General features: G+C 37.4%; 1 protein-coding gene across 2 annotated transcripts; it reads right to left on the minus strand.

Annotated features, from left to right (window-relative positions):
* Positions 1-1,578: 1,578 nt before the first annotated feature.
* On the minus strand, positions 1,579-13,561 carry LOC139139358 (beta-1,3-glucan-binding protein-like). 2 transcript variants are annotated; one of them, XM_070708248.1, is made up of 13 exons: positions 13,414-13,561; positions 10,091-10,192; positions 9,384-9,515; positions 7,055-7,225; positions 6,593-6,729; positions 6,087-6,161; positions 5,342-5,402; positions 4,982-5,164; positions 4,248-4,325; positions 3,515-3,632; positions 3,211-3,282; positions 2,797-2,938; positions 1,579-1,936 (listed from the first exon to the last, which is right to left on the minus strand). In XM_070708248.1, the coding sequence occupies exons 1-13, from the start codon at positions 13,538-13,540 to the stop codon at positions 1,733-1,735; spliced, it is 1,602 nt and encodes a 533-aa protein (XP_070564349.1). In that variant the 5' UTR covers positions 13,541-13,561; the 3' UTR covers positions 1,579-1,732. The 2 variants fall into 2 exon arrangements, with proteins under 2 accessions (XP_070564349.1, XP_070564348.1); XM_070708247.1 differs by having other exon boundaries at positions 9,384-9,518.
* Positions 13,562-17,739: the final 4,178 nt, after the last annotated feature.

A 17,739-nucleotide genomic window follows, 5' to 3' on the forward strand; every position in this document is an offset into this window, starting at 1 on the left:
ATGATATTAATATTAATTATGGTTTTGCCAAAAAGTAGTTCACACGTATGCTCTGAATTCTCTTACATGTCACTACAAAGCTATTTCAGCCGCTAGGCCACTTGTTGAAACGTCTATTTCAAGGTGTTTTAGCTAACTGACTGCTATGCTAGGTGAATACTAGTAAGTATTTGTAGATATCGCGAGTTCAAGCTCAATAAAGCGTAATATATCCAGTAAGACTGCGTCAAGTTTGATGACACTTACTATACATCATGTTGTTCATATAGAGATGTACTGACACTGAAAGGCATTGAGCAGTATCAAATTATGCTATTTTGCATATTTAATGCATCATCATCAAAGAAACCACTTGTCTAATAGGTCTTTAACGTTTCAAGATTTTTTTATCCAAATGATGTCTGTTTATATAAGGGGGTCTGTAGTTATGAGTCGAACTGAAAATTCTTCTGCAATAAGGGCAACATCAAAAGTTCAATATAATAAATCTAACTTAATTGCTTAAGTTTGGCCTCAGACCCCCTCCACCCCCCCCCCCTTCTAACTTAACTGAACTAAAATTGAAAAACATTGCGGACTCATACCCTGTACTAATTCTTTCAAACGACGTACCAATGTACCATTGAATTAAATAAAAATTGAAAACCATTATAAAGTAACAAAAATACGGGTGACTGGATCGGTTTTAGCGTACAAAAAACAGCCTTGAAATCGTAAAATTTACCAAAAAGACGTTAAATCGTTTTTGACTGCACAGAAATTAATTTGGCCAAAACTCCCCCACCCCCAAACTTAAGCAATTAAGTTTGTTTTCAAACATCGATCTTTTGACGTCGCCCCTAAGAATATTGTCAAATGACCTCTGCACTCTGTATACCTGGTATAATACTATGTACCATGCTTCCCTACCATCCATGTCTATAGTAGCTACAGGCTTGTTGCTATGGAGATGAGTTTGCCAACTTCACTTTTCTTCCTCACAGTGTCTAATAGTAATAGCTGTGTCAGCCTTATTTCACGTTCACTTGGGAAAATGTAACTAAAAATGACCCTGCCTCAAGGGTGACAGATGTTAACATTTACACACTGTACAATTCTTAACAGTAAACTTCTGGTCACCAACTTGCTGTGTGTCAGACAAAACGCCGTTGTTAACATTCCTGTTTTTGGTGTCAGTGTCAGTAGCTGGATCTTGTAGCTAACATAACAAACCAAATAGGAAAATAAAACTAACCGCATGGTGTTTGTGAGAAACTTACGATGAGAATGTTTGTGGCAAAAGATATCATAGTTAACTGTTGTAATACATATACAGTGATGACTCCATTGGTTCTGTTGAAAGGGACAATAGCTAATTATCTTTCATGATATTTGACTGATTTGACCATAAATCCATTGAAACAACTATGTACGTAGCCTGGATGTATTTTTGTGCTGTCAGTTAAATAAATGCCAGCTTCAGTTTCACCGCTACAAATGTCGTGTAATGGTTTGTATGTTGAATTTTTAACGAATACCTGAATGTGAGGATGATGACCAAGCCATGTAGACCAACAAATGATCAGCCGATGTGAAATATTTATATTTACTGAAGTAATACAATGAATGTTTACTTCCCAAATCTTTAATGCGCAACATAAGATAATCGATATGCATAAGCATTGAAGAAAAAGTCTTGTCGATACATAAGAATTAAAGGGAACATGTCACGACCAATGTCAGTCCAAACAAGCTAATTTGCCCATACGCGTACGTAGTTGACTTGTAAAGCGGCATCTTCACCATTCCATGTTGGGTACCATTGATTACGAGCATTCCAAAAGTCAAGAGCTGCCGTCGGTGATTGGTTACTCCAAGGTTTGGAATATGGTAGGTTTGTAAAATCGTCGCTAAAATAGTTTGTGCCGCCAACAGCCACGTTCATTATGATATAAAACTAGAAAACAAGATAAAATACAGTAATGAATATGTAGTTACAGTGCAGACGAAATATCAACCTCTATTTGAAATTGACTTTTGAAGATAACTTGAACATGAAGATTTAGCAAACGCAGGTAAGATATGTCAGCTTCATAATATGGCCTGAATTGTATGAGATTATATGTGACATAGATTCTGAAGTCCATATTGTTAACAGTAAGAAGTCGATAGTGCTCCCTAAAATGAAGCAAAATTTGACATATTCATTTCTTTTAATTTTCATCGATGACAACTACGCCTTCAAACATTTTTATTGTATATTATTTATGTTGTGAGCAAGCAGTGACCTGAATTTATAATTTACACAAAAGGTTATGTTGTCAAGTGTCCATACGGTTTTGATATGGTGTACCCACCATTCGTGTACTTGAAACTGATGCTCGATTCAGTTTTGTACTTTCTATCATTCCAATCATGCTAAAACATAATTTTCATCGTGAATTATGTTTCAAATGTAGTAAATCACAATTTATCTGATTGATGCTTTATCTTACAGTTGTATTTTGCAACGACCAAGATTCAATATCCATATGACAGTATAGGTCTAGAACTGTGCATATGTCAAGGCATATACCTTGTATTACTAAATCGTTTCTCCTATTTAATCCGGGGTCCAACCACAGACAAGGAGAAAATTGTCTTTGATCCAACACACTTTACATGTAATCTTAAAAGTTGAAAAGACGCCATTCCACTGTCTTAAAACAAATGCTCTGCAGCAGATTGAGTCACATATAGCATTTTGCTGTGTTATCCCACATTTGAGAAGATTTAGAGCAAAGTCTCTCGGGTTAAGAATTGCAAGCCCGTAGTTACCTCTTGGTCAAAAGGTGCCAATTTTGTAGCTCCCTGCCATGGATTATCAGCGTTTGGGGCATCTTTATGAAAATTTCCGTACTCCCAGAATCCATTTTTACCGGGATCGACGTGAAGTATCTCTTGGTCATCTAAGTAAAACCTAATGAGGGAAAGTAACAGGTTAAGTTAGACAATGATTGCTGACTGGTAAATAAACAGTACTGTATAATTGTCTACATTTCAGGTGTATGATTAAGTATGTTGGATTTATTTGAAGAGATGATATTCCTGTGATCACGTTTTTTAAATTAATGAAAATAAAAGGAAGAAAGACAATTTCTATCAGCGTTTATTCTTTAAAATTTTCACTTTCTATTAGTCAACTTGTCTCTTTAAATGTTCTGTTTTACATTATTGAAGGATAAGTTTTACGTCATAGAATCCTCGGTCCACGTCAAGCCATATTTATGAAACTCTGAGCCAAATGTTCCAGTACTAGCGTATCTGTTGGGAGACAAAAGTGTACACACATAATGAATTAGCTTTGAATGAATATAGTCTATTGTCAAAAAATATACAGTCATACGTGCTTTGCAGTGTTGGTCCGTCAATGTATACAAATTTTGATATTAGCTGTACGATTGTACAGTGGCTCGTAAAAACGATTTCATGTACGTGCACTTGGCTTCGTTGGCAAAAACAGCCAACTTGTAGCTAGCTCATTACACTGACGTACCTGGTAGTGTGGGTCCTTTCATATCCATTGAGTGGCCAGTACGGACCCCAGTGCATTGTGGATCCCATCTGATCGATGCCAACTGAATTTCCCGAACTATCGTACAACTGTTCGTTTCCTAGGAAATAAAAGTTCAAGTATCCTATATTTATCGATCCGTGAAACTGAAAGTCTCCTTGAGACTGTGTTCTTGTACAATGACTCTTCCAAGTCATAGCAAATTTAAATGAAGTAATTTAAGATTTCAGAATCTGTAGAATTTCCGACCCCTGAGAAGAAGTTTTCTTTGTGCATCCATGCCAGGGTGGTCATCAGTTTCCAAATGACAAGGTTTACACTGTAACATTCTAGAAAACGAGTTTGCTGTGCAACTCAAGTATTTTTCTGATATTTCGGTACTATTGTAACGTAGATACCGGAACGGCGGGAATGTGCTAGACTACTACAGGACAAAACCTGAGTCCAGTGAAAATATGTAAAGGTATTGAATCAAGATATTGCATTTACAGTTAACACGATTGGAACTAATTTGGGATAATTGGATTGTGAAGTAATGTCTGTTCCATCCGCGAATGTAAACGCATCTGCTTTTCTTTTATAAGTTAGACACTTGTTTTTATGAGTAATTTCGAAAATTGTTACATTCAGCATAGGAAACCTAACATTTTTGAGAAATTTGGAAAATGTGAAGATCAAATAACGATCCAAAATTTGTTAGCCACCAGCAACTCACCTCGTACTTCAACGATATCAATTTCCCCGGATGCTGGCCAACCGCCGTAGGCATTGTACTTTGGTAGTAACCAAATAGCTGAAATGTTAGAAAATACAACAATGAAGTCCGTACTACCACCTGTAATACTGATAAGTAAACAATTAAATAACGAATTGTTTAATTATCGTCATAGGAATAACAATAAAAGGTTCGGTTGCAAAGAAAATTTCACTTTGGTGTATTTTCGTTAATGATAATCTTTTTATTGACTTTCAAAATCAACGTCCGTAAAGCGTCTATTTTCCGAACTTTGTAATTGGCGGCTCTATTGCGCATGCCCACGGACCCTCTGGGTCCCATTGCAAAAAATGGATTAAAATAAATTTCCATGACCACCTCGTGGCTGGCTCTCTCAAACATCACATTTCCCAAAAATATCGATCAAATATGAAGTTGATCAACGGATCTGGCAATGGCAACCTAAGACGATGTTGGAACTGACCAATATCCTATACAAGATCAGAGTCAATAATATTCTAGGCACAGTGTTCGTTTTGTGCGTTTTCGATAAGACAATCAATAACTGACGGTCATTACTGCGTGACTTAGGACATCACACCATACGCAAATTGGGCAATAACGTTACGTAATATTCTTTCACCCAAAACATCGAAAATACAAAATATCTGAAAGAACCTTGCTGGCGATTTTCTCCCTTCGAAATTTCATCACTTATAAAGCAGAACAATTACCTGGCCATATCCAATCCCCGGTTGGCATTTTAGCTTCCACCTCAACGCGACCATGTTTAAAACTAAAAGTGTTAACAGTTCGTAACCTGGCAGACTCGATTGGGTTTAGGATGTTGCTTGCAGATCCTGATCTCTCACATCCCCAATCTTTGTTTCCGGTACACATATCAGCTGGAGAACTACCTGTTACAACATACACACAAAATGAAATAAAAATACTAGGTCAAGCACCGAAGATTGCCATGTATCAACATCTATAAGGCGTTTGGATCAGGTGTACCTGTATGGCAAACATTTCCAGTGACTGTCACATGTTCTATTTTCATAAAATCATTTAAATTGCTTTGTAAGGAATCTTACCCCATAAATCCAGTCTACCGGAGGTTAGAAAACTATCTCCATAATGGTCTGCTGTAAGAGTCTGAAGAATGAAAAGATACGAAGGTTGAATACAAAGTTTAAGTCACCGCCAAATGTTGTCTTGTAAGGGTGATTTTACGTTCCCTTTGAAGAACTTGAAATTAACTTCATCGTTCAAATGTGATAGTATCTTAACTTTTATTCGGCAATGCACTTTGTCTCAAGAGTACATGAAGAAATCACAGATACTTGTAATCCACGTTGTATACTTGGCAAGTGTTTATCAAGTAAAGACGGGCACAGAGTAGGCCAGCTTTAAGGTGACAGGCAGAAAAGTGAACGAGCATCTTTTATAAGTGACTTAGATTAAGAATGCGATTAATTCATGAAATTATACATTTATCCTCTCCACGACGTTTGTGCGTGCTTCAATTGCCAAAGGATTGCATCAATATGTTTCCGATTTTTTGATCCATGTTAGAATTAGCCTTGGAGCGATTAGATGTTTTCCCGATGTAACTTGTCAGCAAAAGTGTCGACCTGACATTGTCTTCTTTCTCACTCTCTGTCGCACACTGTCCCATGTGTCCGCTCTAGACTGACTGACACACACACACAAAACTCTCTCTCTCTCTCTCTCTCTCTCCTTCCCCCATAGTCTTTGTCGACGAAGACTATCTACTTCACCTATGTCTCTGTCGGGATGTCATTCGATTAGTTTCTCTGGTACGTCTTACAACCTTACCGGTTTGATGTAGAGAACGCCGTCTCTGACATAACTGTTACTGCGATTGTTGTGATACAACTGGAATTCCCAATTCTGTTGGGACAAAACAATGCTGATTGTGAATAACAGTCTATATACTGTATCGAAACTGACGGCGTTGAATCAGAGCTCAGGTTGTCATTGCCGGTAAATAGTGTTATTAACATCAGATGTGAGTTCGGCAATAACTTTTCACAACTTCGTTGGCATGGCTTTCAACGCGAATGACGTCATCGATACTATCATGGTTATCTGGTATCAATATCATACGTGATGTTGTCTTTCAAATATATTTGAAAATATATTACCTTTTTATAGTTGTATTTTCTATGTTCATATGATTAGAAAGTTTATCAAACGCCATGTAAAAATAATGTGTTAAGGTTATTACACTCAACTAAAAAGTGATAATACCCCGATGTGGATGTAGTACTCAGATGTTTACTACCTCCGAGACTCCGAATAATCATAAAAGGGACACTTACCCCGCCTCCCCCTGCCGTTATTTCGTGTTCCCATTTTGTAAAATCCAAGTCATCGAAGGTATCCTCAAAGATCAGCCCGTTGCATGGTGGGATAGTCATGTCACAACTGCTTTGACATGGGTAGGCATCACAGGATACTGGTTACAAATAACACATGCACTGTCAACTTGAAACTCAACAGGTCGGCGCAACATTGGTTTTACAAGATTTGCATTTTGAAATTGTTTGCTTTCTCAATTACACCTTTCTTACAAGCGCTGTAACCTTTCTTTACTGGTACCAAACACAGTCAAATACAAAAAAGTCAGCTTTTATTTGAGGTAAAATTGTTTTGTAACTTAGCGGTATTTTACCAGTCGAAGAATTATATATCGCAGCATAAATACGATCTATACAGGCTGTCGTAATCTCTGCACAGGTTTAATAGTATACAGGTATGCTGTTCAATAACATTTGACCTACCTGTTCCTCCACTACCGCCACCATTACCTCCACCGTTACCAGGATCAGAACCACCACCACCTGGTGATGACGTGGTTTTCACAGCTGGCACTGTTGCAATGAAATCATCCGTAACTGGGGGAGCTGGTTTTAATGTTGTCAATAGCGATGGCGGTGCTTTTGTCGTTTTCACTAAATAATAAAATAATACTCACAGTGTTTGGGAATGGTCGGAAGAATCGGAATAGGGGATTTTGCCATTTGCCATGTTTGAAGGTGATTATACATATCGGGATACATGGATGGCTGGTCATACTATGAAAATTCCTTGTAATATCATAGAGGGTGGGATATATACACGAACTAGGATTATCTTTTTATTTGATTCATAACTCACTCGCTTTTGTATATAATGCATGATGCTAATTGTACCTGCTGTTTCTAAGTTAATTGCAATTATGAACTTCGTTTACCTTATGTCTGTGATTAACAATTGTTTATTAGTTACCATGAGTTTAATTGTAAACATCGCGGTAGTTGTATAGCCGACTTATGCCACGAATATAATCAATTAGCTGAAATTCAACATCCACGATAACCAGTAAATCTATCAATTTGGGCGTCATTGTATGGACAGTGGGGGCGCAACAGCAATCAACCAATACAGCGAATCCGGGAGTTATACGCTTTGAAATATGTACATGGTGCCTGCTTTTACTGCAGATATTGAAGCCTGTGATTCATTCTTTTGGCTGTCTTGATTTTGTCACTGTGCTAGTTAAAGACAATATCTAATCTACAGGCAATGGTATGTTTATTTGTGTATCACATGTTTACAAAAATATGACCTTAGAACATGTGAATGTTATATATGTAAAGGTGCAATTAGCACAACATTGTTTTTGTGAGTGTCTCTGTCATACATGATTCGTTCATATACAGATTAGTAAACAATCACAGTTTTGTTCATATGTAAATTAGTAAACCCAACACTTTTTTATATACTCATGAAGTATATTAATAACAGTACGTGTTAGGTTTCCTATTTTACACATGAATACAGTGTGATGGTTAAAGGCCCGATAGCTGTATCTTTTAGCATTATTTTTTTTAAATTTTACTTCCAAACTAAAACAAATTCGCGGGAATGTACTCATTGAGGGGTGTTCATACAAGTATGATAAACTGTCTACTGGGACTGCATGTGCAATTTTGAGCAAGATCAATAATAAATGTTTGCCCAAACATAAAATGGCGCCCTCATGCAAATAAAGCAAAAACACAGTACGTCGTGCATATATGCATCGGAATCTTCACAGAAACAACAGAGTAGTCCAATATAATGAATGTTTTCCACTGGGACACCATAAGCTATGTTTTCTTTGTAATATTACCAATTTTTAAAAATGGCGGGAAATCAAAATATGGTTAAAATTTCAATTTACTTGTCCAAGTTTTCAGTGGTAAAAGACTATATCCTTTAAATCTGTAGAATTTAAAGAAAAGCAGAGACAATAGAAAGCCTTTTTCAGGTCAACAAATTTCAAGAGTTACAGCTACAGGGGCGTTAACTAATTTGCGTGACAGCAATAGGGCGGCTATGGGTTTACGGGCTTAAATGTACGGGGTCACTTGGCCAAGAGTGGTATACATTCATAAACAAAAAATGAATCACTCATGTCTGGCTGTGTTGGTGTTTAGTTTTACCGCTGAACAGCATTATTGGGAATTGTAATTTCTGCATCACGGTACATCCATATCGAGAGAAGCCAGTTGGGGGGAATTGTCGCACTAAACTCGCCAATTCGCATCATAAATTCGTTTATAGTACGAGTACATGGAGTTTGACGGAAATAGTGGTCACTTTTGGTTCCCTGTCAGCTTGGTAAAGTTCGAGGCGCTTGCACTATTCGCACCTCGGACAATCACCTTAGGCCCCAAAAGTGGCCGCTATTTCCCGTGACTGCTTTCATTCATTTGATGACAAAATTAAACACTATAGCTTTCTGAAATACTGAGCACGTAGGAGGCCAAACTAAACGGCAAGTTCATCTTTGGAAATACCACAGCAGAGATCTGTTACCAAATAGCACTCACAAACTCGGATATAATATCATTCTTTTATCACTTGAATATCAATAACGTAAGATTTTAATATATTCTATCTTAAACCATTACATTGGCGGCTGCGTTACTTCAGGGATGACACTGCATTCAGACATGGAGGGACCGTGATTCAGAGATGACACTGCATTCAGACATGGAGGGACCGTGATTCAGAGATGACACTGCCTGAGACACTCTTTTAGCAAAACATTAATCTTTATGTTGTGCATTGTAGTAATGTTACCTTCACTTGGTACCGTCCATTTCAGTTCTGTATTTTGGTATCCCAATCCGTTATGTATAACGAGCACCCAATAGTAGACCGTATCACCGGATTTCAACGAGATTGCAGTGTTTTCGTGCACCCATTCGCCATCTGCTAACAACGAAAACAAAGCCATCTTTTGAGGTAATGCAATTTATAGCTCATTCATTTTTGAAAGAGATTCGAAATTTTCAAAATCAGAGAATTGTGGTTCCAAGCCACGACATATAGGCCTCCTTGATGTGTTTCAAGCAAGGAATATTTCAAGCACAGTATCCTAATATTGTGGAAAAGAATTGGGCAATGTTTTAAAATGCGTCACTTTCAACAAAAACCGAATGAAGTTATTCTTCAAGTCACGATGAGGGCCTAGTAAAGTTTATTTAAAACCAGGTTCAAATTATGTTGGAATATCAAACTTAAAACTATGAAGTTAATAATTAGAGCTACTTAGATGCCGATTTTTTTATATTAGAATTTAATGTTTTACAAGTCTACACTATCGAAAGTCGGTGAACATTTAAAGTCATTTTACACGTTTGCCAGTAATTAACGCAGATTATTCAATTCGCCGCAACTTGTTGGAAAATTGGTGTGACGGTAATCGATAAAACAATCTCAGTGATTGACGTACAGTCCTGTGGAAACTGAGGAAAATTCGACAAAGTAGTTCAAAGATGACCTACTTGTGGGAGATGTGACATCAACATTGTACTGGCCAGCAGTCACACCAGAGAGAAACGTGTTGATGCTGTAATGAAAGGCTACCAAGCTGACTCCAGAATCCCCTGGTTGAAAAGTAATAACATATATTTCAGCAAAAACAATGTATTAAACGCATGGATTTTCAATTGAATATCGAGTTCAAGAGATGTCGTATCAGTATACAACCTTTGGATTATTTTCAGTTGTATATCGCTAGTCTGTAAAAAACTTTTGCCACCACGATTGACAAATATATTTCCGTCGACTCGTCTATCCATAGATCACGACTGTAGATATACACTCATCAGACCCATACACACATCGGACCCCTATAATAATCTAACCTATACAATCTCAGCTTTGGACAAACCCATCTCTGAATTAGAAATTCAAAAAAGCCATCAGTACTTTAAAGAACAGGAAAGCCCCAGGTATGGATAAAATAACAAATGAAATGATAAAAGCAAGTAGACATGTATTAATTAAACAAATCAAAACTCTTTTCAACATAATCTTAGCTAGCGGTCACTTTCCTGATGCATGGAATACAGGCATTATTGTACCGATATATAAAAAAGGAGACAAAAATGACCCGAGAAATTACAGAGGGATAACATTGCTAAGTACAATTAGTAAACTTTTTACTTCAGTTCTAAAACAAAGACTAATTACTCATATTAAAAATGAAAACCTTATAATTAGGGAACAAATTGGCTTTATGCCAGAGTTTAGTACATGTGATCATATATTTGTTTTAAAACAATTACTTACAAAGTATCTGAGTAAGGGGAAATATATTTTTGGCTGTTTCATAGACTTTCAGAAAGCCTTTGATTCAATTTGGCATGTGGGGCTTCTACACAAACTAATAAAGTATGGTATCACAGGGATTCGAAGGGTTGCATTAGGGTGAAATAGGGACTCACTGAACAGTTTCCCATGGAGAGAGGAATAAGGCAAGGTGACGGCTTAAGCCCACTGCTTTTTAACCCATACATTAATGACATAAAAGATTCGCTTAATTGTGTCCCCAATGACCCACCAACTTTATTACGGAGTAATTTATCATGTCTACTTTATGCCGATGACTTACTCTACTATCTGAGACACCTACGGGGCTACAGAATGCTATAAATTCAATAGGGCATTATTGTGAAAAATGGCATTTAGGCATAAACATTCTCAAATCAAAAATCATGGTTTTCAACAGATCGGGGAAAATTTTCAACAAATTTAAATTTACTATACATGGTAATGAGTTGGAAAATGTGTCAACATATACTTACCTTGGCATAAAGTTAAATATTACAGGAAACTAAACAGAGCACAAATTGATTTGAAAAACAGAGCTATGAAGGCATGTTTTAAATTGAGACAGATACTCTTTGCAGAGTCAAATATTCCAATTAAGGTCCATTTACAAATGTTTGATGCCATGATAAAACCTATTTTGCTATACTGTACAGAAGTATGGACTGCGGACATATGCACAAATGCAAAAACCATACTCACAAACTTAACAAACACAATTGAAAAGTTGCACATTAAATTTGCAAGCACATACTTAAAGTGAATAATAAAGCATCCAACATAGCATGTTTAATGGAACTGGGTAGATATCCTCTAATTGTTTCAAGCATAACACTAATGGTCAAATATTGGTTAAAAATAAGTAAGAAAGCAGATACAACACTGACTCGTGAGGCTTATGATCTGGGTTGTCAACTGGACAATGCACATACAGATAATTGGGTGTCAGGAATTAAACAATCGTTGCTGCTCGTAAATATTGGAGATGCCATGAATGTAAAGATAGAAAATGACAAACAGTTTAAAACTAATTTCAATGTAAAAGTTAAACAGCTATTTGAAAAATGTGCATTTGAATTGATTCATGATGATAACAGACAAGGGCACCATAAAAATAAACTTCGCACATACAGAGAGTTGAAAAAAGATTTCCCTCTCGAAAGCTACCTTCATGTTATAAAAAACCCAGATCACAGATCAGCCCTGTGCAAGTTACGCATTAGTGCACACATACTACACATAGAAACAGGTAGATATAGAAACCTTGATGTCATAGACAGAGCATGCCAATTTGCCAAAACAAACAAGTAGAAGATGAGATACATTTTCTTTTTCATTGCAAAGGATACACAGACATTAGACATGATTTTTTCAGTAAACTAAACATTTGTAAAAACGCATTCAGAGGCACACAAGACCTTGTAAGCATCTTTTCAAGGACAGATAAAGCATCACTATGTGAATTGGGAAAATACATACATACATGTTTTAAACTCAGACAAGACAAAATGAAAAAGACAAAGTAAACTATTTATTAACCTTTAATACATTGACCTCATGTATAGATATTTATATTTATATATATATATATTATATATACTCTTTCATTGTTGTTTTTGCAAAACCTTTATTGTACTTTATGATCAAAATCCCAACTGGGATACGATTTCAATAAAGGCTTACTTTACTTTACTTTACTTACAATGATCAGACTCATCAGACCCGTACCCCATCATACTTATCAGATCCCCTGCACCCATCATACTTATCAGATCCCCTGCACCCATCATACTTATCAGACCCCCTGCACCCATCATACTTATCAGACCCCCTGCACCCATCATACTTATCAGACCCCCTGCACCCATCATACTAATCAGACCCCCTACATCCATCATACTTATCAGACCCCCTACACCTGTCATACTCATGCACTGGCCATGGATTTTCAATTGAATATCGAGTTCAAGAGATGTCGTATCAGTATACAACCTTTGGATTATTTTCAGTTGTATATCACTAGTCTGTAAAAACTTTTGCCACCACGATTGACAAAATATATTTCCGTCGACTCGTCTATCCATAGATCACGACTGTAGATAAATATACACTCATCAGACCCATACACACATCGGACCCCTATAATGATCTAACCTCTACAATGATCATCAGACCCGTACCCCATCATACTTATCAGATCCCCTGCACCCATCATACTTATCAGACCCCCTGCACCCATCATACTTATCAGACCCCCTGCACCCATCATACTTATCAGACCCCCTACATCCATCATACTTATCAGACCCCCTGCACCCATCATACTTATCAACCCCCTGCACCCATCATACTTATCAGACCCCCTACATCCATCATACTTATCAGACCCCCTAAACCCGTCATACTCATGCACTGGCCAAACTCATCAGACCCATACTCCTGGAAAGAGACATGGTGCAGTGATATGACAAACATGAAAGTGTATCAACTTTACCCGGATATGCCATTCGCAATCCTTGCGGAGATAATATAGAAAATGTTGGTTCCTTCACGTTGTAACCCGAAACAGCGGTGGAAAACAGGAGAGCCACTATAGCAATCATTGTAGTTTCTTCGGGCATCCTTCTTCAAGTTTGTTGCCAGGTTAATACTTCACTTAAGTTTATATAATGTCTGTCACTTTAATTATGCAGGTGATATCAATCTTAAGGATTCAAGATATATGGATTAAAAATGTATTTGTGTTCGTCATTACCATCTGCTACTTTCCCATGTGATATACTTGAAAATGTTGTTTGTCAATCTATCCGTTGACCCTCTTTTTTAGGGTCTATGATTGATCAAAAGGCAACAATATTATTTCTTCTTGCACTCTCTGCCCCTTTTGAATTTCTTCGCTTTTGCAGTTACGCGCAGTTTGAGATAGAAATAATGTAACTCGCAATAAGGGATTCCTGAGTGGGTATCTTTATGTGTATAGCTTTCTTCATATGTGCAACGTCCCTTGATAGCCTTCCACTTTTGGAAATGCAGCTTTATGGGTTAAATATTAATTATGAATTAAGTTGCAAACACACACACACAACATGTCGCAGTGTCTCGTCCTCCCAAGAGGTGTTGTGTGACAGTCGTCGTTTAGAAGAACCCTTTGTTTGTAAATTTAACGAACATCTGTACGTGAGGATTGTTATTTCAATATTAGACTGTGTCAAAGTATTTGTACAAAGGTTGTTCTCTATTAAAAATTCGATTCTATTTATCAGATATTAATAACCACTTCCTATCGATTGATCGAAAAGTGATATAAAGCTTATGTACATGTAAGATAAGTTCAAAAGATATAGGTCATTAAGTATCTGACATGCACACATTCATTAATGTCACAAGTTCGCTGGGCGTGGCGAAATATCGAAGTTGATCAAATGGGGAAAGGTCGGAATAGCTGGAGTGTTGCTAGTAGTATTGGCTACGCCGCCTTGCTGGAAGTAAAGTAGCAAAAAGCCGAACATTACCGACGTACACGTAGAAGGTCAGCTAGATTATTGCGGTCATGTGACTGGAGAAACGCTCATCTATTCAAACTGGCCAGACACAAAATCGGCTTTACTAATACACTGAATATAGTAAAAGTAAACCTAAAACAAGTTTTACTAGCAATATGACATACTGGGTGATGCCGGGCTATCACGATGTGCGCGCAACAGTCAGTTCCATCAGAACGGCCTCGAGCTGATTGAAAATGGAAACAATATTATGCGGACAAAGAGGTATAATAAAAAAAGGTACAACACTACAAATAATAAATAAACATTCAAATACAGCAACTAATAGATCAACTGAAAATATATGACTAATGTCCATAGAAATTGTGGGACTTCTAATCAGCATACATAAAATCATCTTCCTTCCCATCTCGTTGACTGAATAAAAACAAAATAAAGAAACGAACAATCGGGCAAACAATATACAAAAAAGAGAAGACAGATATAAAAGAAAAAGCAGACAATTATGTAAACAAAAAAAAGTAAAAAAAAAGTAAACCACAATCAAGCACAGGCTTACTGAAAAATATATAATGAATGTGTACTTTTAGACTTCTAATAAACATAACACACTAGAGAGTGGAAATCTTGAAATTGGGAGAAAAGAGAAGCCTGGAAATCGGATGATTTGAATACATTTGCATAAATTAACACTTCTTTATCACAACTTACAACTACTTGACAAGCTAGAAATATTGCAAAAGAAAGTGATTGTTAGCGAAATACGCTGTTGGATGTAGCGCCCCCTTAACAGCGAAAAGTAAAGTTGAAAAAGTAAATATCCCAATTTGACGGAACGAGTATGGCCAGAATTATAATATTTGCAAAATTAAATTGGTATTCGACCAAGGGGAATAGAGAGTTCCGACGATTTTGAAGTCAAGCTGATGTTAGGTGTTAAACTTGGCCATTTCACCCGTCCGTACAAATCATGGCCTGGGTCGCTCAAACATAGACCATCGAGAAATTTTCTCGAGGGTGTAAGCTTCAAACGGTCAAGACTCGCCATTGGACCAGGACCAAACGACTTGGTTGGCATAGCAATATTGATACGAACGCCTCCCCTGATGTTCGTCCCGAGCAACAGGTGCTGCCGTAAGTTTATGTGAGTCAAAGTTCATTCATCCCACATTAGTGAGTAAACCAAAAGGTGCAGAACATGACAATAAGATACCGTTATAATATCATAAGTTAACGTTTCAGTTTCATTATACTCAAAAACAGAAAACCTGAAGGTGATTTACAATTCACGAAATAAACGCACCCATGACAAGTTGGCAAAATGGTTTGTCACTTCTCATGTCGAGGCGACTATCAGCCAACGAGAACAGAAAAGAACACGTTACAGTGGAAATATCGCCATCTCTGCGTATGATTTTAATCGAATTATCTTTATGTCGTCAATTGTCCGGCATCGCGGGAATTCCTTTGCTAAAAACTAACATAAAGGGAGGTGTCAATATTATGAAGGGAGTTAGTCAGAGGACTTTCACATACTGGTCTTCTGTGCGAGTAAGTTTTTACAAACTTCTCCGAGGGTCGAGGCGTTCGCATTTTGCACTGTACTTGTCTAATGGGATGCTCATGTTATTCATATTTGCTTATTTTAAGATGGACATAAGTTGCAGTGTTGAGAAATATTTTGCGACAACCAAGCGAGAATTGTCAATAGCTGAAAGGAAGTTATTTACATTAGCCGAAGAGAAATTTATTTTAACAATGTCAAATTGTTCCCAGTTTTATCTTTTTCGGAAAAGTGGCTAAAACAAGAAATAAAGCGAAGTTAAATATCTAACATGTCCTGCAAAACATACATTACATCCAAACTGTTCAAAACAACTTATTTAGGGCCCACTATGATAAAATAAAAGAATGATAAGTCCAAGAAAACGAACACAATTCAAGGGGGATTGAATATTCGGAGAAATCATACCGATAAATCACTCTGCATGGGGCAGAAAATTCATTCATACACCTGTTTTCTGGGGTTATATCCAATGAAAGAGTCTTGTTTCAAAGACTGGCAATCATAAATTGTTCGTGAATGTGAATGACTATAATGCTGACTGTCAAAGTGTGGGTATGAGAAATGATAGCTGTGGGTCCATAGCTGTAATGTTTTCGGACTGGATTTCTGCCTTTTACGGGCTTGTTTTGACTTTTACGTTGGTGGCGGGGTTCAAAAACGTTAAAGTCAAAACCAGCCCGCAAAGGCAGAAATCCTGTCCGAAAACACCACAGCTATGAACCCACAGCTGAGAAATGACAGCAATGGTTGACTGTCATGGGGTACCATCATCGGCTAGCTAAAAAAAATCACGAAAATCAATAAATTTAACAGACATAGTTTACCACATAGATTCCAATGTATAGCACAGTGATATTTTTGGTGAAATTTCAATATCATATTTGTTGAACACTTAAGAACTTTTAATCACCATACTCTAGTGGGTAAAATTTACATGATTGTCAAACATAAATCTACATGAATATAGAAAGTTTTGAATTGGAAACATGTTTGTATTTTGCTCCATATACAACCTATAGTGAAATGACACTTTTAGGTGAAATCCTAAATCATCTGTCCTGTAAACAAATGCACTTTCAATCACCATACTCCATATATCGGCTTCTCGCTTATCATGTCTGGTATATTGTCACTCATGAACAGTTGTAGGCCTATATTCATTAATTCAATGACATACAACTGACATTTTTACAGTACGTTTATTGTGTATGGCGAGTTGAACGGCCAGTGCTATAGCAACAGTGATAGAGGGATCGTGGCTCAACTTGTTCACGCAGCATCTGACACCCTGCGTACAGGTATGTGTGTTCCCGGTGTTATACGCCCTCCACCACAGGCCGTATAACGCCGGGAACACACGGCCCTGCCATGCAGAACTAACGATAGCTGCAGTACTGTATAGCTCGAGGTTTTAACTGGACGGCGTTTAATACCGTCCGACCCTTATATACCACAGTCCCTCGTGGGCTATTCAGCTGTGGGACTATTTGCCCCATAGACGAGTGTACATAAGCGAGGGTTGTTTCTCGCTTATGTACACTCGTCTATGGGGCCATGGAGGTAGTAGAGACTCTACTACCTCAAATTCCTCAATGATGGGGCGAATAGTCCCAGAGCTGAATAGCCCACGAAGGACTGTGTTATATACCCAGATTCCGTAGCCTTAGTAATAAGGCTACGGAACAGAACGTAGCATAAACTACACTTTTACAAACTACCCAGTAAAACAGAACGCCTGTGCACCATCCCC

The sequence above is a fragment of the Ptychodera flava genome, chromosome 8, assembly GCF_041260155.1.
Source record: "Ptychodera flava strain L36383 chromosome 8, AS_Pfla_20210202, whole genome shotgun sequence".
NCBI classification, from domain to species: Eukaryota; Metazoa; Hemichordata; class Enteropneusta; family Ptychoderidae; genus Ptychodera; species Ptychodera flava.

Bases quoted from the DNA above. Each gene is read 5' to 3' on its own strand.
- LOC139139358 (XM_070708247.1), bottom strand. From the start codon at position 13,540: ATGCCCGAAGAAACTACAATGATTGCTATAGTGGCTCTCCTGTTTTCC. The intron at 5,403-6,086 runs GTAAGGTTGTAA...TTCATTCTTCAG, and splicing joins GCGTTCTCTACATCAAACCG to ACTCTTACAGCAGACCATTA. The intron at 1,937-2,796 runs GTAACTACGGGC...CTTGTTTTCTAG, and splicing joins TGGCACCTTTTGACCAAGAG to TTTTATATCATAATGAACGT.